Source organism: Callionymus lyra, chromosome 12, assembly GCF_982586985.1.
Source record: "Callionymus lyra chromosome 12, fCalLyr1.hap1.1, whole genome shotgun sequence".
Lineage (NCBI taxonomy): Eukaryota > Metazoa > Chordata > Actinopteri > Syngnathiformes > Callionymidae > Callionymus > Callionymus lyra.
Window position 1 is genome coordinate 8,962,329 of NC_141829.1, and position 23,977 is coordinate 8,986,305.

Below are 23,977 nucleotides of genomic sequence, written 5' to 3' on the forward strand. Positions count from 1 at the left end.
GGAAAACATTGAATATTTCAAATGTATTATGTGTCAAATGATGTTACGGGTTGGTTAAATGAATGAATCTGCTCTCTGAAAAATAATATTAATTCAAGTAATATTTCCAAAATTCCCAAAATTAAAAGTTCACTCATTTTCTACTCACCCACATGTCGACTAAGGTTTGGGATGATTTTCAGAGTAATCTGTGTCTCTTAAAGTATAGACTTCTTTTGGAGCAATTCCTCATGTCGAGGCTTCAATAAAAGAGGGACGTTACCGACGAGCACTATGGAGGTATTTGTATGTTTTTAAGTTTATATTTTGTTTATATATTAGGTGTTATATGAACATGCACTTCTTGCTACAACTGCAAAAAGGCACATATTACTCTGTAAATAATCCCAACATTTAGTCGACACGAGGGTGAGTAGAAATCGTAAATTACCACTTCAATAAAGTATATTTGCTGGTCAATGTTATATATAAAAGTAAAAATATGTTATATATGTTATATATAAAAGTATGTTATATATAAAAGTAAAAAATTATGGCTTATTGATGTTTTGTTTAATCCAAAGTGGAGATGGCACCTGGTTCTTGGACATCTATAAAAGTCTTGAAAATGGACTTTAGCATTTTTAATTAATAATTGAAAAGAAACTACATTATATCTTGTTGCAATAAGGCTGTCACTGTGCTCTTCGTTAAACCACAAGAAAATCAACAAACCCATATAGATTTTTTTGACCAGCATTTAAAAGAAAGACAAAAAAACATCTATTTATTTCAATCCTATCTTCCCTCCCCGTGTCATCTCCTTATGTGTTTGTTTCAAACCCCCCACTTGGCCATGAGCGCCGTACCCCCGGCTTTAGTTTCCCCATTTGCTGTTCCAAAAAAACCTCAGTGCAGGATCTGGCACTTACACGAGCGCATCACATCCTGAGGCTCACGGACATCCCGGCGACCTCTGATCAGTCGCCGGAGGACGAGCAGAAGAGACGCTCGTGCCTGCGCCGGTGGCGGACCGATCTGCCTTCAGGCTCCCCAGAGTTCCCCCCATAGAACCAGCAACACACTAACCTTCTCATCCAGTTCGTATGGCACTGGAACTCTCTTAGTTGAACCATATCCGTTTTCTTTTGTTTTGGATGGATCGACAGGACGAGAACGGTTTTGACCACCAGGTGAATTTTAGCCTCTTGCTGCCGAAAATAGCTCCTGTTGTGAATACATTTTCCATTAGTTTTAAGGCACCGCAGACACTTCAACAGGTGCAGATCTCCAGGTACCATCGACCGAGCTGAGCCGTAAACATCAGTGGTTTAATGGAGCAATGAAGTCATTATCTAGATGGCTGAAAGTACTTCCATGTACACATGGTTATGTGGGGGGCAAAACAACAATTAAACCTAGTGTTTTTCGTAGTTAAAGGGATTCCGAAAAAGGTAAGGATTATATCCATCTGAGACACTTCTATCTGTGACCCTTGGAAAAGATATTAGGTGTAATAAGTTAACCTAAGAATAGATGAGCTCTGTTGTTCCGTTTCTTTCAGCACAGAACTTCAAGATAATCAACACAAAATGACGAAATCCAAAATCTTTTAAAGAAGTAACGCGTTTATGAGGCATCATGATACAGTGTCTTCAAATTGAAAGGCCACTAGATAATCTTCGACTCTGCTCTACTAATTCAATTAAATCTGGCATCATTTTCAAACTGAGAGCGCCATCTAGTGGCCATTTTAAAATGAAGCCACTGTATCATTTCACCTCATCAGCTGTTTCATGAAGCTTCATCAACACATCACTGCAACTTGACCTGCTTTTCAAGGACTTGTTGAGAAGCTTCAAATCCTTCCTTCATCTCAGATGATGCCGGTGACTCGACCACCTTCAGATTTCTGACTCATTCAAACGGTAATTTGGAGAGACTTTTTATTTTGTTCGTGACGTCTCTTTACGATTTGTCGACATTTATTGCCTCAGTTCTCATTGTGGCGCCCGAGCACGGTCGTATCTCTCTGATATGACTTGGCCTGACAGCGTATCATCCGAGATGCAACCATGTGTCACAGCACTGAAATAGAGGAGCTTATTTATTCACATCAGTCTCCAACCTTCTATAAATACACCAAAGCTCTCTCTTCTCTGTTCTTCTTCACCATTTCTGTTTCCTCTTCGGCGCTTCGACTCCTTTCTACGCCGCCTCCCGCTACTTGGCCCTTTTGTTTCCGCGGGATAACAGGGAGACAAAGTGTCATTTTGTCTTTCTACGAACAAGAATCGTCCCGATTGGGTTTGTTTTCTTCTTCCATTGCTACTCACGACTTCTTGGATTATTTTTAAACTCAGTTCGAGGTGCTGACATCAGGTGCGGCAACAGGTTGAACGACGACAAAACTATGTCCTCGCTCGAGCTTGTGTATCTCCTGTGTGTCTTGAATCAAAGGCTGATAACTGACGTATGAAGCCGGTTTGATCTGATCAGAGGCATCTTCAATGTCAAACTCCCGTTCTAGCTATCTGCCGCTGCAGCGCATCACGATGAAATGAAACTCAAATCTATCGCTGGGATCAAATTAAAAATAACGGTGGCTGATAAGATGGCACTGCGGGCAGTCGAGCCGTCGTCTCTGCACTGACTTAAAGAAAAAGGATTTGAATCCTGATTCAAAACTAGCAAAGTCTGTTTGTCATCCAGTGATGGCAAAGAAAAACGGTAGAATGCAGTTAGCAGCAGATTTGTGATTTTGTTTTCATCATATATTTGAAAGAATTGTTTTATGACCAAAGTGTGAACCACAAGAGACACCACAACAAACACAAACTTATTTTCAAAATGAAGATTTAAAACATCACAGTCAACTTTTTTGTCAAGTAATTGTGCAACATAAAGAAGAGAAGAGTGATGTAAAGTGACAACTATCATTATATATATATATTTACATATACATATTTTATTAAAATGTCATTTAGCAGACGTTTGATCCATAGCAACCCTAGCATGTAGCATCAAAGACCTCGCTCAAGAGTCCACTCCGTAAATCACAACGGTTTGCGATTCGAAGAGATCGTGTGATGGTTGTGTTCTTTTTGTTGACTAAATAAAATGAAGAACATATTAGTCTTAGTAATAAAGATTACTCACATGTATGGCTTCCAACTGCTGCTCCCCCAGCTCGGGTAAGTAAAGGCTAAAAACCTGAAAAACAAATAACACGATGGAATCAATAAAATGAATCAATATTAAGCCGATATTACAGTTCTGAGCATCAACACACATACAAAACAATAACTTGAAATTTTACTTTTATGTGGCTTTTTTTTAGTTACGTTTCCATCTTTGTGAATGTATTTACAGTTTAGTGAATGTATGTTTTTATTTTGTAAGTAAGTAAGTTATAGTTATTTGTAATGTGACTTTCTAGACCAGTCTCACAAAGCGCTTTAACAAACAAAAACAATACACAGTTAAAATATATACTTTAAAAGTTCAAGACACATAAGACAAACACAGGAGTCCCAGAAAATCAGAAAAAAGCACAAACAAAAATGTCTTCAGATTTTTCTTGAAGGAGTCAGTAGATCATCAAACACAGAGATGGTTCCAAAGCTTAGGAGCAACAGCCTGGAAGGTTTTCTCTCCTCTGGTCCTGAACCGTGTTCAGGAACCATCAGTAGATTCTGATCCACAGACCTCAGAGCCCGAGCTGGGGTGTACGTCTGGATCAGATCACTGATGGAAGGTCTGACCATGAATAGATCTGAAAGTAAGAACCAGAATTTTAAAATTGATCCTGAAAGAAACTGGCAGCCGGTGAAGAGTTTTAAGGATCGGAGAAATGTGAGTTCTTCTACTAGAGCGGCTCGGAATTCTCGCTGCAGAGTTTTGTATCAACTGCAGGCGAGACAGATCCTTCTTGTTTAGACACAAAAACAAACTGTTACAATAGTGTAAACGAGAAGACACAAACGCATGGATTATAAGATCCAGATCCTGACATCTTATTCTTAGTATTCTTAGTTTAGAGATTTTCCTCAGTAGAAGGAAACTGTTCTTGGTCCATTTTTTGCAGTGTTGTTATTATTGTTTGATCATTTATTAAATTGTAATTTATATATTTTTTAATGAAAATATATTAACTTGTCTGGTTTTGTTACATGTATAATTTCTACTAAACAGTACAGTGTGTTTGTAAGGAATTATTGTTATATAGACACAACTGGGTCCAGCTCCAGGAGGATCACGACATGATTGGCCGAACTGTGACGTTTTGTTTTTATTATTATTATTAATGTTAGGACCAAAATCTGCTCACAAAATCAATATCTGGATCTGTCTTCAAGAGTGGTTATCCACACCAGTCCTAGCATCACAAATCTCCGGTATATAGTGTTTTATAAAATATAATCCAGCACTGGCATGTTACCTATGAGGAGTAATCGTGCCACCTATGGAGTCAGCAGTCCCCAACCCCCACTCTCAGCACATGTTCAACATCCTCTGGGCACCGAGCCTCAGCTGAGACTCGGAGAGAGGAAGAGCGAGAGAGAGAGAGGGAGAGAGAGAGCGCTGAGGTGGAAACGGCATCAGAGAAAGACAGAAATAGAGCGATAAAGCAGTGAATTAGGCAGCGCAGAAGCGAAGGAGGAGGAGGCAGCGAAGGGAAGGAGGAGTGAGCGTCTTTGGCTGCGGATCAGGTCTGACTCCTGCTACAGAAATCACGCTCCCATCACCATCCGGCGGCGGCGGCGGGGGGGTGGGAATGTGACAACCTCATGGATTTTCCCTCGTCTCAGCATCAGTGGAATTCTCGGCATCTGGATCGAGAGGAGACGGAGGACGTGAGTGGATGCTAAGGTTCCATGTGGGCCCCGCTTACGTCTACGGTCCTCGTCTGGTCCACCGGGGATGACTCTGGCAGTACTGACCCAGATAGTGGGGACCTTGGGTGGTCCGTGGATGTGATGTGGACGGGGCACGCTCCAGCCTTCCGCTGACATCCCGTCTCCGTGGATACGCTAAGCCGTGGGTAAGGATGCTGCTTGAATGAACCATGTTTTTTTTCCTCTCCTGGCGGCGTCGGATCGCAACGTGGACTTGTTTACATCTTTTCCAACCAAAAGGGCGACGCTTTAAGCAGGGATCGGGAAGACGTCGTTTCCATAAGCTCCATGTTTAATGTATGACCCCGAGAGGTTGTGCGTGGTGAGCAACAAGTCATGCTGTTTCCCCCCCTAAAGTCGCAGTGAAAGTAGGTTAAGCTCACTCAAGCGAAAACCCTAAATAAATCATTTGGTAGAGTCTTTTTGGGTCTGAAAGTAGGTATGTTCGCTGACCCGAGCGCTTCTCAAAAAATATCTCTGAGAAGTTTACAAGGTTATCTGGATATGTGTGGTCATTAAGTCATGGTGGCTTGTTTACACAAGTCCTCTGGCTCATGATATCAACTGCTCAATGAGGCGCGATTTTGTTTTGAAGCCTCCTCCTTCGTTCTCCATCTTCCGGTTACGTAAATGAAGTCAATTGGGCCAAAGAATGTTCTTAATGTTTCCCACACTCGCTTTCTTCCTAGTCATAGTTATGTCCCCAATGTTCAGAGTAGATCATTTTCCCCAAAGATTTTCCATTCAGATTTTGAAGTCCTAGCGTAAAGGTCATTATTTCTTAAGTCCCAAAGTTGTTGACCTTCCATATAAGGAGGGCAATTGTGATTGTTTTTTTTCTGAAGCCAACATTCTTTGTTGCAGCCAAAATTACTTTACTGAAATATTTTTCTTTCCGGGCCCATCAGGTAGAATTACCAGCTATTACCAGATATAAACACTTAAACACACATAGATAGCTCCAGATTTATGTCTTTGAAAATAATAATCTCTTATATCATTCCAGAATAGTTGTCGATAAGTACACGTTGGATATGGAGGGATGAAAAAAAACTCGGAAATTCAGAAAATTCTTTAAAACGTTTACAAACTAACGGCAACAAAGCACAAGTCATCACAGAATATCGTATATTGTTAATTAGGAATGATATTCAATATATTTATCTACGTAAACAACCTCAGTTTTAATTTGACGTCCATAACCACTTCTATTTTCTTACTTAATACGTACAAAATATGAATGTTTAGAAGACTTGGCAGCTCATGGAGCTAGTTAGCATGCTAGCAGGTGTTAGCATACACCAAGTTTCCTTGTTTGTTTACCAACATTTATCAAACCGTTTTCTGCAAAATTCTGTTTTCTGTTTCCTTAAAAAAATCACATTAAGAAAAAAATATATAATACATTAGACATGTATTTAAATGTATTCATTTCAATGGTAGCAAGTTAGCTAGCTATTAAGAAAGCTTTTCTTTTCCATTTATCGTTGAGGGTTCTGAAAGAGAGGGATTATGGAGCAGAATTCCATCATATAATGGAATAGTTACAACAGCAAAACAGGTCCAAGGCTAGAAGAAGTGGCTCATGATCATGTGTGTCATGTGTGGTTATTGCTCTAACTGTTACTTTTCTGTGCCTATGGGAAAAGTACAAGTCAGCAGTCCCACTGGAAAGACATTTATTTAACCGTTTGCTGCTCAGCCTGCTGGGTAAAAACTCTATGTGTGTCTGCATTTATTTTAAATTTTGGTTATCTTCATGATTGGAAAGGAGGTTGTATCACGAGAGGATTTTTAAAAAGTATTTTCCAGATTTCATGTTGAATGTGTACTTAAAATCTACCACTTCTCAAACGTCAGATATTCCACGGCTTCCTTTTTTTTGTATATTATCTTCACTTCAGACATCGTCTGATAGCAACTTAAAGAAATCAGAAATAGTGACATTTTCAAGAAAGTTTCAATATTTGATCTTTGAAAATACATTAATTTCTATGAAACAACAGGTACTCAGAGTCTTCAATTTTTTGTGAATAGTTTGTGATAAACCTGGTGATAGCTTGAATTAGCTTTAGCGACGTGTGACGTCACTGAAAATGATGATTCGCCTCCTTGAGAATGTGGGTCATGATCACATGACCAACGGCAACAATGAACACAAAACAAAAGTGAGAAAATCCCATGACATTCCTTTACTTGATTTCACGAGGAAGACATTTCATGGACTGTTTTTAGGGGCCAAAAGAAATGAGCGAGAAAAGCCTTAAAATGGGAAAAGATCAAATAAAAAGGTACATAAATGTCAGTTTATTCCATATAAATCCATGGATATGTACTTTTTTAAAATTGTTAACATAAAAATATAATTTAAAAAAAAAAGGACTACAAAATATTAAAGTTTTTAGTATTATTTTGAACTCACTTTGTCAGGAAAGTTATATTCTCAAATAACTCAAAAAGTTATAAACCGTACGTTTACCTTCAGGAAAAAGTGTCTTTAGAAATAAGAAGTATCATTTCTACCGGTTTAAACCTTGAAGTTGACGCCCGGTAATACTTTCATGCGGAAGCACGTGACTTAATAATCCAAACATCTTCACATTTTGACATAAGCACCGCTTCGCCCGTCGTCGAAAAACCGGAGGATCAGCTGGATCCCTAAAGTACTTGTGCAAATCCAAATTTAGGTCAAATTAGGACAGAGTTTATTCACGCTCTTCTGCGCTGAGGAGCTCAATTATCCGCCAGAAAACATTGACTAGAACCTTCTTGGCGAGAAGGAAATAGTTGGATCTTCTGGGTGAGGTCCGTCAAGAGGGAGGAGACCCCGGGGCGGACCTGGGGAACCGACTTACTTGTGGAAGAAGGAAGTCTGACAAGGAATTATTGGAAATTTCCACAGGAGAGTTGTTGAAGATGTTGTGAAACAAAACAAATTGAGATGGAACAAACAAAGCAGGAAAGACAAAACAAAAAACATAAAAAAAATAGAGTAGCCTTCAGTTGTTTTCCTCATTAATAATGTAAGGCGAGCATCGGCTCTACTTTCTACTTTCGTGTCGTTCCAAAACACAATCCCTAATTGGGAAATCTGGGCCGAGCTGATGGTGTAGTTCGTGGCTATGAATTTGTCTTCCCTCATCACGTCACGTCAAACTTTGCTCCACATCCCAGTGATGCGCCGCAGCAACCACATCATTGACCCAGACACCATCCAGCGCCCCCCCAAAAAAAAGATCTGATGAGGGTCGACGTCACATTACCAGGAAAAGTCTCATGCTCTAATTGTCCTCCCGAGTATATTCCTCCCACGCAAGCCTTCACACCGACCACTTCTTCCAGATGACGAGACATCTGTAGAGTGAAGCCGCCACACCAAGATGGCCGACCTGCTCTCCAGGCTGACCTCTGGAAAGTATGTGTGGTTCCCTGGGCTTTTGTTGATGCTGCATCTATTTCATATTTGGTGCGTTGAGGCGTAGCGTCTAATGCATTCGATCAGCGAAGGGATTGTGCAGCCGTACAAAAAGGGGTCAGGAGTCGCCTAGAGGTTGACGTTACACGCTGACCAGGGTTTTCCTTCGTAGATCCAGGACGTTCGTATTCTTTCAGGACATTCTGTTGACCAGCGGTATCGGGTCGTTAAAATGGACCCCTTGACATTCAAAACTACCTCCAGACAACTATGACAAGACCATATTACAGAACAAAAAGTCAAAATATTTCACTACAAATTACCAGTTTCAGAAAATATAATTGGTTAACCTCTAAAGGACAAAATCTACATTTTCTTAATCTCCAATTAAATAAAGAAATCTATGTTAACAATTCAAAAACTCAAATATTTTCTATATCAATAGATTTCTTTTTTACATTGGTATAATAGTGTGAACATTTGTATACTTGTATAGAGGGTATACATTTAAAAACTTTGAATTAGGAACATTTATTTTTGTATTATAAAATATCAAACTCTATACCTAAAGAAAAATCATTCATTATGAAAAAAGAGATTGTTTGAATCCCATTTTTAAAAAAAACAAAAACATTTTCAACCTTTCAATAAAGAAATTATTTAATTGAAAAAATAACAATAACATGCTTAAAAAACACACACAAAAAACAGTTTAAACATATAAAAAGTTGAAATTAACTATTCAATATTCTAATGCGACTGATATACTTCCATATATTTGCCAAAACACATCGTCAACCAAACACGGCCCAAAGCTAGTTAGCTCGCATCCTAACGGCGCCACTTCCTGCTTGAAGATCATTAGCAATGACAGTCGAGCATTTAATGAAGATGGCGCCTCAAGAGGGTTCATGGATAACAGCGTCCACCTTTGTTTACAATCCTGTCAAGGCATCGCTCTCCGAGGAGGAGAGGGGGAAGTCCGGTTAGCCATCAATCAATCCGTGCCCGTGGGCTATACCAAGGTCACTCGCTGGCCTCAGACCACCTCCGCCCTTCAACATCAAGCTAAACACTTTTTCCGAAAGCATTTCTTGTGAATTACTGCCAGGTTTCTATCGTGAGCAGACTATCGAGAATCTTTCCTGGACGTTCCTTCTTCTGTGGTAACGTTCACTGGAAGTGACAGGGTCCAATTAGCATACCCTGAGGAACCACTAGCTAGCATGCTAGCAGATGGTGGCAGACAGACGGAGAGTCACCTGCCAAATACCCCCCAACCCATTTGTTTTCTTATAAAGTTGCCCCTGCTCTCTGACCGAGACCCTCGGACCACTTTCTTGGATGGTTCTAGAACGGGGCCATCTGGTGCTCCAGGTTACCGTCTGCTAGCTAAGATGTTCAGCTCTTTTATCAATTATTAGCGAAGACAATAACTGGCACAGTGGGATGGTCTGACACGAGGCTCTGGGCCAACCATGGCCTGGATTGGAGTCTTGTCACATTGCCTTAGACGCACGAAAGAGTTCCCCCAGGGCCGTCCGTCAAACTGCACCCGTCAGGTGTGGATCCGCTTGTGGCTCCAGGTTAATAGTTCACACTAAATTGTCTGAAGGTGTGAGTCTGGATCAGTGTCTGGGACCGGATCAGGAGGGTGTCGCCTGCCTCTTGTCGTCTGTCTCCGACACCCAGGAACAACAAAATCTTCGCAGTAGAAGCTGATATCGGGTGTGAAAAAGGTGCATATCTAAGAACCTAAGGCATGTTTTGGTAGAAGTCATCTTCACATAGCTTGTGCAGCCTATTTACAGGCAATGCTTTTACTTCCCAACGTTCGTCAACTAAAACAACACGTGTACTAATCACCAGCCATTTCTAATCCTATCCATCCTCCTCGTCATCTTCAATGAAGTCCTGAACATCTCAAACTCTGACTCTTCTAACTCAGATTCTTGTCTTTGTGTCACAGCTAGTGTCTCTAAACCATCTAACATCCTTCCATTGTCATCCCATCTGTTCCACCCTGATTACACTTTCTTCTTCACCTCCCTTGATCTCAATCGTCTCTTTGAATAACTGAGCTGGATTTGGTGTTTTGTGAGGGCAGGGTATGATGTACCGTATGACAGGGAGGGAAGTAAAAACAAGTTGGGGCCAAAAGAGAAAAGCAACAAAGAGTTATATGATTCAGAAAACCAAATAAAAGCTTCTCTTCGAACACTTGAACACAAATTCCTGCATTTAGACTTAATATTTTGAGTGCACAATGAGCAGTGTGCAAAGATGAAGTGCGCAATGAGCACTCAATTGGCACACTCAAATAGCCAGAAAATTGAGTGTGGATCGACGGACACTTTCCACCCTCAATGGTCGCCATCTTAGTGACGTAGATGAAGCTAAACGGAAGCTACGTCACTGACGACACGTCTTCGGAGCAGATACCGGCGTAAATGTCTCAAGAAAACTCCAATTTAACCACAAAACAACAACAATAACACAATGACGCACAACTTAATAACTTGTTTCAATTGGTGAGAAGTGCTGTCAAGTGTCGGTGATAGTGTTTCAACGGCTGGTTGCAATCAGTGTCAAAAAGTAGTAGAAGAAGAAGTTGTCGAGTCATTTCCTGTTAGTGTGTAGCAGAAGTGTTTGATTTGAGACAGTACTAGCTGTCGAAATTTGAACGATGACCAAGAACGTGCACTGTCTTACAGTGTACTGTGAAGCAGTGCACTTAGAGAAGTGTGCGATTTGAGACACGGCAATTAGCTTCCATTTAAACATGGGATTTTGCTTTAAAAAACTTGTGACAATTTTGAGACTTTTGATTCAAACGATTATAATATTGTTTATTTTAATTTCACTGTTTGAATAATACAGTTTATAGCGGAAACCGCAAGCCTCAAGAAACTAAACTTAAAATAATTTAATGTTAATTAATATTCCTTTAAAAAAAATAAACATATTATTTTTTATTATTTTCTGTATATTAATTGTAAATATAGTGGTATCTGGTATCTTTTTGCTTTGATTTGAAAGCTTAAACTCATGTTATGAGTATCCTGGCTCTCACTTATTCACAGGTTGTTATCTTGTCTTAGAAATCGACTCAGAAAGACTAAAAATTGGGAAGTAGCGAAAGAGATTCCGTCCCTTAGCAAGTCTATGATCCCTGGACATGGAAGGAGGAAATGTAACCCGAAAAAAATCCATACTTTTTTATGTGTCTGGAGGAGCTTTTTCAACTCAATTCAATGGGGGAAAATCTATTTGATGCACGAGTAAGAAGACTCGTAACGGAACAAATCGAACTCGTAAGTCGAAGGAACTGCTGTAGCTAATGACTGCTAAATGATAAAACACTTCTGATAGCGAGCTCTTGATGGATGACTCATCCGTCACGCCGGAGAAACGTTGGAAAATAAACACAGACGAGACGCCCGGGTCCCGTTGTATCGACACAAAATTGGATTAGCCACGACAACCTCAAGCCCGATAGCTTTGCTGACTCACTCCCTTAAATAAAATTAACACCTAAATATATTTCCTGGAGCATAAAGCTGGCAATCAAAGATTAGACTGCGCTCAGATTAAAGAAGTCGGTGGGAATGTTCGTCAGATCAAGGGTTGAGGGAAAAAAAAAGGGCTAAAAATATCTCAGCTCCGACTATTTCTGGCGGAAAAAAAGCGGAGCAGGATGTCGAACACGTCCGTGTTTACACGGCACGTCAGCAGACTTCAAAAGCTGACCGACAGAAGGGAGGAGGGTCTGTTTTTGTTGTGGAAGTTGAAGTATTTTTCCAGGAGAAAACAAAGTACTTCATGACCCGGGTTCAACTCGAGGTGAGAGTCTGTTGCGCTCGAGATCTATTGAAACTTTCCGTCCTGATGAAGACGTTAAGCTAGACGTTGATGGAAAAATACTTTTAGAATCTGAAGCTTTTATTGCCAGTTATTGATTTTTTGATGTGGAAGTACAGATAGTACTTACCTAAAAATGTACACAAGAAAAATGAAAAAGTGAAAAGTGTTGCATTTACTTTTGGGTTTTTTGTGCAGTGCAAAAGGAAAACATTTATTGCTCGTATTTTAAAACACAGGATTTTTTTTGTTGTTGCGTGGATACATTATTAAATGAGTAAAATAGAATAAAAATAAAACAGATGACGGATGAATTAAAGTTGGCATATAAAAATGAAACAATTAAATAAGAATACATAAAAATGAAATCACTAGAGGATTTATGATAACATGTCTATGATAATAATCTCATTATAGATGTTTTAATTAAAATCATATGACAAAATAAATGTGTTTCAATATGTTTTATCATTTGTGTTACTTCTGGGCAAATACAACCTTATCAGTAACGGATAATATTAAAAATGACAAAGAACAACAGCATTTTAGTAACATGAGAAAATGTATTTTTTGTTAACTTAAGCTTACTTAAACTATTTAAAATATAAATGTATCAATCAAAGTCCTACAAAGGCAGCCCAGGCTACACGACAACAATAGTAGGTTAGCTTAAAAAATAGTATCATTACTGTTTTAAAAGACTATATTTTGTATACATAATCCTCTCACTTAATGATTTGTCAAATAATAACTTGCAACTATATTTGAAAGACAATTTAATGAGCAAATTCTAATGCCTTTTTTTTTGCTAATGTGCTAATATGCTATGCTAACATTAGCAGCACTAGCATTGTAACAGAGTTAAAATTCTATTCATCATTTTAAATCTAAATAATAACCCTGTCTTGTAGTACTTTCTAAAGTACCAACACATCCTAATGTCTGTCAGTGAAACTCATTTAATCCAAAAATCTGCTCGTTCACAAAAAACTATCCACCGGAGGATTTAGTCTCTTGATGCTTTTAAGGACAAAACACTGACAATAATGTATTTATTAAAAAGAAAAAACACAAGACGAATTAAATAGGATTATTCAAGGATTACACTCATCGTCAGTAATTCCACATCAGCTGTTGTTGTTTTCACGTTTGGTTTTAAAAGTCCATTTCCTGCATGACTCACGTCGAGTGCATCAGAACAGGAAGTGGTCCGGAGCAAAAGTTTACGTGGAGCGAATCCTCCCGGGAGGAAGTCAGTGAGGTCTTGTCCTAATTTACTCCCGACATCGGCGCCGGCGGCTCCCCTGCTGCCTCCATTACACCCATTTACCTTCGCCGTCGCCCGCGAGGAAGACGAGTAATTACTCTATTTACACTGGCGGCTCGGGGAGCGACTCGGGGAACGACTCGAGTCGCTGCACTCGTGTCGTTCTGGGCTGACGACGGAGAAAAAACCTGAGGGATGCTGCGATCGATGGAGAAATGAATCTGTTCTGACGGAAATCAATGGCGGTGTTTTAAAGACCCACCGTTTTCAATCAATTATTAAGCTGGACGCGATAATTTATGATCACATTAGCATGTTGAGCAGTCGTTACCGTGTCGTTTTCATTGATTTCTTAAGTTGTCTTTCCTTATCTCAGCGGGTTTTGCACTATTTCAAGTAGAGTGTCTTGGAAAAAGTGCGACCCCGGGGGCCAAATACCTCCCATTTGATTGTATTTACGCGGCCCAGATTAACCTGAGACTAATCATGTAGAACGACTAATTCTGTTTTATGTTTATTTCAACAACAACAGTAAATAAAAACCATTATAACTAGTTGTTTGTTTTATAAATTTGCTCTCCTCATTATTTTTTTTGTAATTATGTATTTAATTATTTAACAAACTTCAAAATATACAGTATTACTAGGAGTTTTACTAAATCGAATCACTCGTTTCTTTTCTCTGGGTTAAGTTTGTTTATTTTTAAGGGGGTGTTTCAGAAGTTATTTTGCTTACAGCCCATTTATGTTATACTACATTCTACTTCATTCAGCACACTTTATCATTTATATGCAAGTATTTCTCTGTGTTATTTTGTTGTGTAGTATTTTGTTTATAGTACCACCTTTCAGATCTACTACTCAGGAAGTTTAGATTATTTGATGCATTGTTGTCTAGTAGAAACTGGTACAAGATTGCAATGTAACTTTCTGTCACCTTTTAATAAATACTTCACATAGTTTTGGGGTTTACTAGTAAATAATATCAGTAAGATCAGTGACGGTGACTATTCTTTACAGACCTAGGAAGGTTCAGATCAGATTTATTATTTTTAAATATCTTCAACAATATGTTGTATTTTTCACCCAAAATATTAGAATGTTGTATTATGTCAGTAAATTGATCTTTAACTTGGTTTCTTTAAATATAGTTGAGACATATGGCTGTTTCGGTTTGACTTTTCTTGTATATTTTATAGTAAATTTACCCACATTACTGTGTATTGGATCTTTTTCAAATTATACAATTAACTTTAACTTATTTCAACTCAAAAATAAAATATATTATGTGTTCAAGGTTAAGGCTTGGTTTCTTTTTTTTGTGTATTTTATAGTAATATAAAACCAACATTCCTGCTTAATTGGATTAGACTTATTGTCATTGCACAGAAAACACAGCAGTGAAACTGGCAACAAAATTTCGTTGCTCGGCAAGCGTTAAAAAACACAGCAGAGAGATGTATATAAAAAGTATAAATATAAATATTAATAAGTTAATTCACTTTTAATTATTTTAACCACAGAAATATTGAATATTGTTTCAGAATATTGATCTTCAACTTTAACACAGTATATATATTTTTTTTCATTAATTATAGTTCATAATAATAGTACAATGTTTCTTTGTGTATTGCGTAAGTGGGTTTTTCTTTTCCCAAATGATATATTACACGTTTAATATTGAAGGAAAGAGACCACTAGCATCATTATAGAATATTAGTATGAACACTAATCCTATTTATTTTTTAAATATATATTTTTTTCAATTTTTATGGATTTTACACTACATTTTTGTAGCTTTTTTACTCAAGAAGTGTGTTAAGTGTACACAATATATACAAACATGCATAGATTCTTTTCACACATCAACCTACATTTCAGGAAGATACTATAAAACTGCCAGTCTTTCACTTATGCTGATCCTTGATTTCCTTATTTATATTTATATATTCATATCTTAAAGTGTCATAAATGTAATGACTAAGGATGAGTGATGCTCGTAATAATAACTCTGTAAGCATCACTGTGTGACATTTTGACATATTATAAATATTTTCTGTAATTATGTCTTTTTTAATTGTCTTAAACGGTATGAGTCGCGCAGTTGAACCCAATCGCTATTATTTCATTATCGCCGAACTGCTTAAGCTGTTGAGTTGGAGACGGAAGTTACATTCATTTAAAAAACTTGCCTGAATCTTCTTTTTCAGGAAGATACTATAAAAGTTCCCTTTTTTTCCATTTTGCAAAGTAATGCTAAGCCTGGATTTTCTTTCATGTAATCCTATCTTGTTACAAGTGTCAGTATTATTCTGAGGATGACTGACGTCTGCCTGGGAAGAGATTCTCAGTCAGACACGGGTCAGAGGTTTTTGTGTCTCAGAAAAAACCCCGGAAAGATTACATCTCCATACTTCCGCGGAAAGATTCCTGTCGAGCGCTCGGAGACGGCGGCGGTTTAGGAAACCCGAGACGCCGTTAGCCTGTGAGCTTGTCGAAAAAAAAAAGAAGAAAAAAAGATTCATAAACCACCGCAGATGAAAGTGAACAGGCTCTCAGTTGCTGTGGGATCTTGTGATGGAACCAATAAACAGAACCGAGAGCGATAATGAGAGCGAAATTAATACCCCGAGCATCTTGTTGCCAAGTTCTCTTGTAGTTCCTCGACAATGCGGTTTAATCACCGGAGCGAAGGGGGGAAAACAAAAAGGAAATTGGGTCAGAAATCGAGGACAGTAGCAGGAAGTGGACGAGAGGAGGCGGAGAGAAACAAAAAGATGCAAACAACACAAAGCGACGGCGCTTTAGTCGATGAATCTCGAGGTGTTATCTCGGTGACGTGGCTTCTCCACTTCCTGCATGTTCATGTCTTCACTGCTCCTTTTTTGGGAGGTTCATCATCGCATGAGTGACGCCAGTGTTGATTCTCAAGAGGACAAAGTGGCTGCTGTGGCTATTGTGACATTTGCACACTGCTCAGTTGTCATCTGCACAAATGTGTCACCACCGAGCGTATCGGTGCAGAATGAAGTCGACGACAATAGACTGTCCATCATGTGCAGAAAGAAGCTTCTCATGACACACACACACACACACACACACACACACCCTAAGGGGAACCAAGAAAGTCAGAATTTCAAACCGTCCTCTTTAGACAATAAAAAAAGGTTAAAAAAAATACTGTGATGTCATCAACAAAGAAGGTGTTTAAGGTTTTACGAAACACTTGATGAGGCTTCGTGATACACCGTTTTATTTCCAGATTTTATCTTAAAAATGATGACAAGGTGGTTCAGAGACATGGCGCCACCTAGTTGTCTTTGAAAGGAAGGACACTGTATCGTGAAACTTCATCGGCTGTTTCACGAAACCTCGCCAACATCTGCGATGCATCTGAAAGGTTGTTTTTCGTGGTCTTGCCACTTGAGTTTTGTTATCGTCAAGTATATACGTTTAAGATAGCTTTGTGTAACTATAACATGTTGTGTACGCAATGTTAGCCTTGGTTTTTAGCTCAAGATTGTAAAGCGAGTCTGAGGCTTTATGAAACAGCGTTTTTATCTCCAGTAGGTGGCGTTTGATCCTCAATTCGTTGTGTTTGCACTGGCTTTGATGAACTCAAACATGATTTGTTTTGTCAACGATATGTTTCGATGGTCAAGTCTATATGTTTATGATGGCTTTGATTAACTATTAGTTAAATGTAGTGTTTAGTTCATGATTGTATTTAGAAATAAACAGAAAATCGTCCACACTTGCTCAGAATTCTGCATGAGTTCCATAAGTCACCGATTTAGATCATATTTAAGACAAATAAAGATATTAAAAAACATGTGCTCTCAATATTTGTCTAGAGCCTGTAACCGTGAAGTAAACTACTCTCTTTTTACCAGTCCTGAGATACGCTTGTTTGACTGTACATCTGTTACTCACTGATTTAAAAATAGAAAACAAGATGGCGAGGATGTTGATCGCTGCAGACAAGCACGAGACTCAACTGTCACTTTTTTATGCAACGAGTCGTTAATTGAGAACTATTTTCTGACGAAAGATCTCCATCTACTGGACAAAAATATACATTATTATTACACCTTCTACAGATTGTTACAGATGCAGCATCTCACTGAAGTGCTTTAATTGACAGTCTCAACGTGGGAACGCGGGTTTCCTCCCACAGTCCAAAACCATACAGAGGCTGGTTAATAACCAGTTAATAATTAGAAAACTATAATTCAAGAAAAAAAAACACTGTTGTATTTACATGTATTGGCCACTGGATGGTGCTGCGGCATCACTCACGTTTATTCATTGTACTGTTGGTCTGCAATGAGATGACATTGAAATTGTTCAGTGTTAGATTTATATACTATTTAAAGTAACATTTCGTTTGTGTAGACTGTGGTGTAAAGTTAAGTCAAAGAAACAATTGTTTTGTTTATTCTAACTAGTTGATATACACTTGAATGGAAGTAAAATTTCAGAAACATGTATGAATTAAAAACTAAAGTAATATTTTCTTGTTTGCTAGGGGTGATAAGGTTACTAGCAGAACAACGAACATTTCAACTTTTTTCTCATATTATCTGTAATGATTGGTTTAAATTAGAACAATCATGACTCTTGCAGTAGAACTCTTTTGCCGTTATATTAATACATGGTTGGAGACAGAAGTTGTGTTAATTTAAAATTTGACTGAAGCTATATTTTGGATATTCTTTCATTTTGCAAACAAATCCTAAAATTCTAACCATGGTGGCAGGGCTTCAGTTTTCCGGAAAGTCTTGTTGAAATTACACTGTTTTGACAGTAGACGGAGCCACAAACAAATATGTTCAGAAGTGCTGCTTTATAAATGTAATAATTTGCCAGTCCAAACAAACCTGAAAACACTGGTAATTATCCATAATTACTCGTACATAAATGTTGATAAACATGACAGAGTAGATGCACTAGGACAAAAGACCAGAGTTCTGTAGAAGGATATCGTCTTTAGAAAAAAAGGGAAACTATTCTTGTGAAAGGCAATTGTTTCAGTAACTCCACAGAAGCTGCGGCTCCACATCATTAGCTGCACGATAGAGTCTGAAAGATCCTCAATCAACTCGAAACACTTTCACCAAAAAACTTTTTTCTTTTACTAGTTTGAACGAAAACTACCACTTATAATATTACAATTAAAAAATGTCTTTCATCCATGAAAGGCGTAGAAAAAAAACAGGGACTTCCTTCTAGTTAGACCCGACCATTAGACTATCTGGGGTTTGCTGGCAGGGGATCGAAGTCACCCAAGGGTCATAATTGAGTAAGAAATTCTTGGGTCTGACCTGGGACTTCCCTCTTTTCGGGACCACCTGCCCCCTAGCTGATGAAGTGGTGTGAGAACCTCAACGATATGAGGTGAAAAGTTTCCAGGGTACTTTAACTATGGCGAGGGTGAAGGATTCCTAAGACCACAGGTACTGTTTAACCTAGACCCTGTCCCCACACTCGAACAAGGTGTTGGCTGGGAAGTCTATAGACAAGCAGAGTGTGATAGAAGTATTGGACTCCCTACCTGCAAGAGGGTTCCATTTAGGTCAGGTAAGGGTGGTTGTCTTTTGCATCCCATGTTTGGAAAAGGTAAACTGAACAAAGAACTGAAGTAGGCCAAAAGTAAACCAGACTGAAGTTGGTTTTAGCATCGACTCGAAGTCTACCTTCTAGATGGTGGTAAATTAATCAGAGTTCAGAAGAGCTGGTGGAGTTTCTCTACTTCATTACCGCTGACCTTTTCTTTTTAAATCGGTGGCTGGAAATCATTCAGAGAAACTTTCCCCCTGGAAAGTGATAATGAACCGTCACAGACGCTTCTTAATAACAACCACTGGCAGAGTCTCACTTGTGAAAGGTTACAATGATATCCGAGTCATCAAAGATGTTGAAAAAACAAGATGTTAGCAGATGTTAAATTCATCGGAGGAAACGCCGATGCAAGATGAACAGCAGACCAACAGTGCTCTCTTCTATCCCCCCTGCAGCTCTTACCACCAGCAGCAGCTCAACCGTCTCAATCCCAGCCGGAGAACCAGCGACATCTGGGCGAGGAGCGCGGCGTCTCGGCAGGGCGGGTGGCAGATGGTGACACTGCAGCAGAGCTTCTCCAGGTACACGAGACACGGATCTTGGCAACATTGAATGTTTTTACGTGAACAGGAAACATAAAGACAATAAACTGAAGTATCCATAGACAGACATAGCATTAGCAACTAACTTATATGGCACATCGTCTGTTGGCTTAACAGCTCAAAACAGACGAGCTAATCCCAATGATGAGGCAAATAGTTACATTTGAAGTGGTGTTCCGGAGTCTAAAACTCGTTTTAAGGATATGCTTGACTTTGTGGAGAGAAATCTTTGGTTGCAGTATTGCTAACTTTCTTCTTCACCCAATACTGTATTTTTCGGACTATAAGTCGCACCAGCCATAAAATGCATAATAAAGAAGGAAAAAACTCGCACTGGAGTATAAGTCGCATTTTTGGGGGAAATGTATTTGATAAAATCCAACACCAAGAACAGACATGTCATCTTGAAAGGCAATTTAAAATAAAAATAGAATAGAGGCAACAACAGGCTGAATAATTGTACGTTACGTTACATGACACAACTGAGAACGTGCCTGGTATGTTAACATAACATATTAAGAGTTATTCAGATAACTATAGCATAAATAACATGCTAAGAAGTTTACAGAACCCTCCGTGTAACTCCAAATAACTAAAATCCAATGAAATCTTCATCCTCGGTGTCACTTTTAAACAATTCCGCTAACTCTGGAGGTAGAAGATGCGGCGCTTCCTCTTCTACGTCATATTTTTTTGTTAAAAGATTGTTGTGTATTTTTCCAGAACATAGTAGTAAACTGGAGTTGGCAGATAAAGTTTAACCAAACAACCAAAGTGAAACAGGTGAAACAGAATTTTACCGTCAACTCTTGACTAGATGACCACTAAGTAGAATTTATGGGAAAAGAAAATTCAACAAATGTACTTCCTTATAAGTTAGCATTATTAGCCAAACAATTAACCCATATAAGCAAAATAAAATGAAGGGATGGAGGAATTTAAAGTAGGATTTGAATAAAAAAAAAGTAAAAATACATTAGAAGAAAACTTTATTAAAAACTAAATTAAAAACATTAAAACATGAATTTCAAAAGAGTTTACCCAAGTACAATATAACTAAAACTATGACGTCACAAATAATGACAAATTCTAAATTAAAGTTCTGTGATTGGTGGAAAAAAAAAGTAAATTACACCATAGATAAATATATATATATATATATATATATATATATACTTTAAAAAATGCAGACAGAGATTTACCAATAATTTAAATTCTAAATTTCCGAATTTAGGAGGACCAAAAAAAGTATATTATATATTATATATATATTTTTCTACATGAATAACTTTAACCTAAACACAATTTTCAAGTAAGAAAAGTCAAAATAACAGGGGAAGTGATACAAATGACAAAAAGTTGATGGTAGCTAATAGATGAATACATCACATGATTCATGCTGAGAGAGTCAACACCATCATTAGTCTTTTAGAAAGTTGTAAACCTGAACACACGAATGTCACGAGAGACTCTCGTCCATCACGAGGGTTGATGACGCGACGGAACCCGGGAAGCGTTTCATTAACAGAAGAGCTCGCGGCGTCTCCTGATTGAAGTGCTCTTTGTTAAGGATGGCGGGAACCTTGGAGTTTGGTATCGATCGTCCTCCTGGCGGGCGCTGTAGTAAATATGGCTGCCGAAGGAGCTTCGATCACATCTGCATGAACTCAGCCAGCTGTGAGATTAGCTCCTGCACCGTGAGCGTGAGGTGATTTAACCTCAGCGGGTGTGACACGCCGCAACTTTAGCAGAAATCATCTCGAGGAATAAGAAGAAGTTGAGAGAAAACTTAGAAGAGAAGAGAGAAAAAGAGTCAAAAACTATCTCTTCTAGGATGGTTTTTGGTTGGTAGTTTTAGTTCTAATTATTCTGAAGCCTGGTTTCTTTAAATAAAGTTTGTGTTTTTTACTCGTTCACTCAGTTGACAGGTCTTTTTTTTGTTTAAACATGACACAAACAAGCATCTTTACGTATCGAGAGCCACAGTCTAGAGCTAGGTCATAGAAAAAACGAACTCAATCTCAATTAATCATGCATTAGACTTTAAAAAAATCAATGGAAAATAAATAATATTCATGTTTTATTCTTTCTCTGCGACCGGGTACTGGGCCTGGGGGCTGCTGGTTCGGTACCAATGAGCTGAAGGTTGTTAAGTAACAGGAAACAAACTTACTTCAGCAATGACCTTGACATTGATTTTAAAGTAAAGAGAGAATAGAAAAGGAACAGAAGGGCAACAAGAGTAAAACCTCACAACACATGAGTTTGAGGTGGCATCCGATGACCCCACAGTTTGAAGAACTTTTGTGCCGTCCAGTCTTGTAATTGGTTTAAAACTTAAATGACCCTGTATCCGTGTTATGTTCCGTCCGACCCTGGTGGGGTTAAAACACTGTTACTGAGAATAAAAGCACTGCATTCATGGAATATTGCTATTGTTCTTGCTGAGAGAGAAAGTCAGCAAATGAAAACTAATTTCTCCTGATAACCATCATTACAAATCCTATCAACATTTCCCATCCTTTCATTCACAGAAGGTTCCGTCCTGCAGATTTCATGCAAAATTTGTCGGCTTAAAAACCACCTTATGTTTATGTTGCTACTTGGTTGGTTGTTTGTAAAGTGATCCATACTATAGTACTTTTATTTCCTGATCTCCTCAAAGCTTTGGCTGTACGTCGTTCTCAAATCAGTCAGTTTATTTAAAATAATACAATCTTAAATCTTCAAATTTATCAAAGATTTCTTAATCTACGGTTCAGAAAATCCAACAGTTGATCATAATGTTCTTCAGATACTCAATGTATACCGTAATATTCCCACTTTTCACGAGGACCACCAAGAAGAATGGGTAAAACTCTACTGTGTCTCAGCAATCATAGTTCAATTACACACTATGGGAAGGTACGGTTGGGTTATCCTGGGACATTATATCATTATCTATTTTACTAATGACTGGTCAAGTAAAAACACTTCCAAAAATACACTTGTTTTCTCCTCTTAAACTTTGTCAGTTCTAGAAAATATGACCAATATTTTTCACTTTGAAACAGAGTTCAATCCAAAGGGTAAACATCTGAGTAAAACCTAGTTGTTGTCAAGCAAGAAACATTTTTAATTTTTCATTGTCAACGGTTAATTATCTTTGTGTCCTAACAAAGACACATAGATCATGAAGGATAGCTAGAGATTGTGAAGGATGTAAGTCTTTGCCCCCTTAGAGGTCGACGCAAGCCCTGGTACTTTGATGTATTGATGTATAAACCTCTACTGTAAAGTACACAAGTGCAAGTGGGGTCAAAGGAAAAGGGTATTTCCCAGAGGATGTCGCAAACAAATTGCCATTTTTAGACATGCTTCCTAAGTGAATTGCTGAATCTGCCATCTTGTTCCACACAAAAGTATAAAACTGCATGCACACGGATTAGGTGACACTCGAAAGCGCAAGCTCTTGTATCAACAAACACAACATTGCGAACAGAAAGTGGGTTTAACTTAGTCGTGGCTTTCAACCCACTGATCTTAAACGTCCATCATGCCGACTTATTCTTAGTTTCCACTGATAGTGGAAGCGACGCTTCGGGTTACTGAAGCTACCAATCATCGCTCATCAATGAAAATACTTGTCCAAGTAGTGGCATAGTGCTAGAAAAATGGTTGATCGATGCTTGTTGCCGGACAACAAGGAAAGGTTAGCAAGACAACAACCCGTTTTTAATCTGAGAATTTGCCGTGGCCTCCACCGGGAGTGACGCTTAACACACACACACACTACACAAGCACCGAAAAGTAGGTTTCTCTTCAGGCTGTTGGGCAACAAATTCATAACACTACAACAGTGTTTGCCATCCCAACTCATTTGGTCGTGTACTGTAGATAAATGCAAGACAACATGAGATCAAACAAAGCCTGGAGTGATCACAGCGTGTGGTTGCCTCGATGAGGAAGCTTATGACATTCATAGAGAGAAACTAGGACACCCATTCAGACGCCGCCGCTCACGATCAGACCCGGGGTCGACTTCTGGAAAAAGTGTAGCCCGGAGTGAAATGTCAGTGAGCAGCAGAAACCCCCCGCGGTCAGCGGAAAGGCTGGCTTTTAATTTAAGGCAAACATCTTTGCAGGGTTACTAGAGCGACAAAGCTTGTGAACACATGAACAGTGTTGCAAGGTTATTCATGATGAGATAGTGGTGGAATGTTGAAGGAAGGATTGAGGACTGATGGGGAGTGACGCCAATGGATCTTGATCGCCTCCTGGTGGATGGTAGCAACAGTATTACTTCAAGGCAGGGGATATACAAGATGATACGTTCAAGAATGAAAATACAAGGGGTTTTCAAACTCAACTGGCTAGGGGAAGACAAGAGGTACACTTTTGTCGAGGTGGGCCA

The 23,977-nt window shown here is 38.7% G+C and overlaps 1 protein-coding gene across 5 annotated transcripts in view; it reads left to right on the forward strand.

The window, feature by feature from the left end:
• Window positions 1–4,754: 4,754 nt before the first annotated feature.
• LOC148068173 (uncharacterized) overlaps window positions 4,755–23,977 on the forward strand; it is a 47,854-nt gene continuing 28,631 nt past the window's right edge. For 4 of the 5 annotated variants that reach the window (XM_087803534.1, XM_087803535.1, XM_087803531.1 and 1 more), the window contains exons 1-2: window positions 4,755–5,023; window positions 19,438–19,563. In XM_087803534.1, the coding sequence (XP_087659660.1) occupies window positions 19,535–19,563 (29 nt within the window). In that variant the 5' untranslated portion in view covers window positions 4,755–5,023; window positions 19,438–19,534. Of the gene's footprint in view, window positions 5,024–12,118; window positions 12,136–19,437; window positions 19,564–23,977 lie in introns of those variants that run through there. The other variant, XM_087803533.1, reaches the window with a different exon arrangement.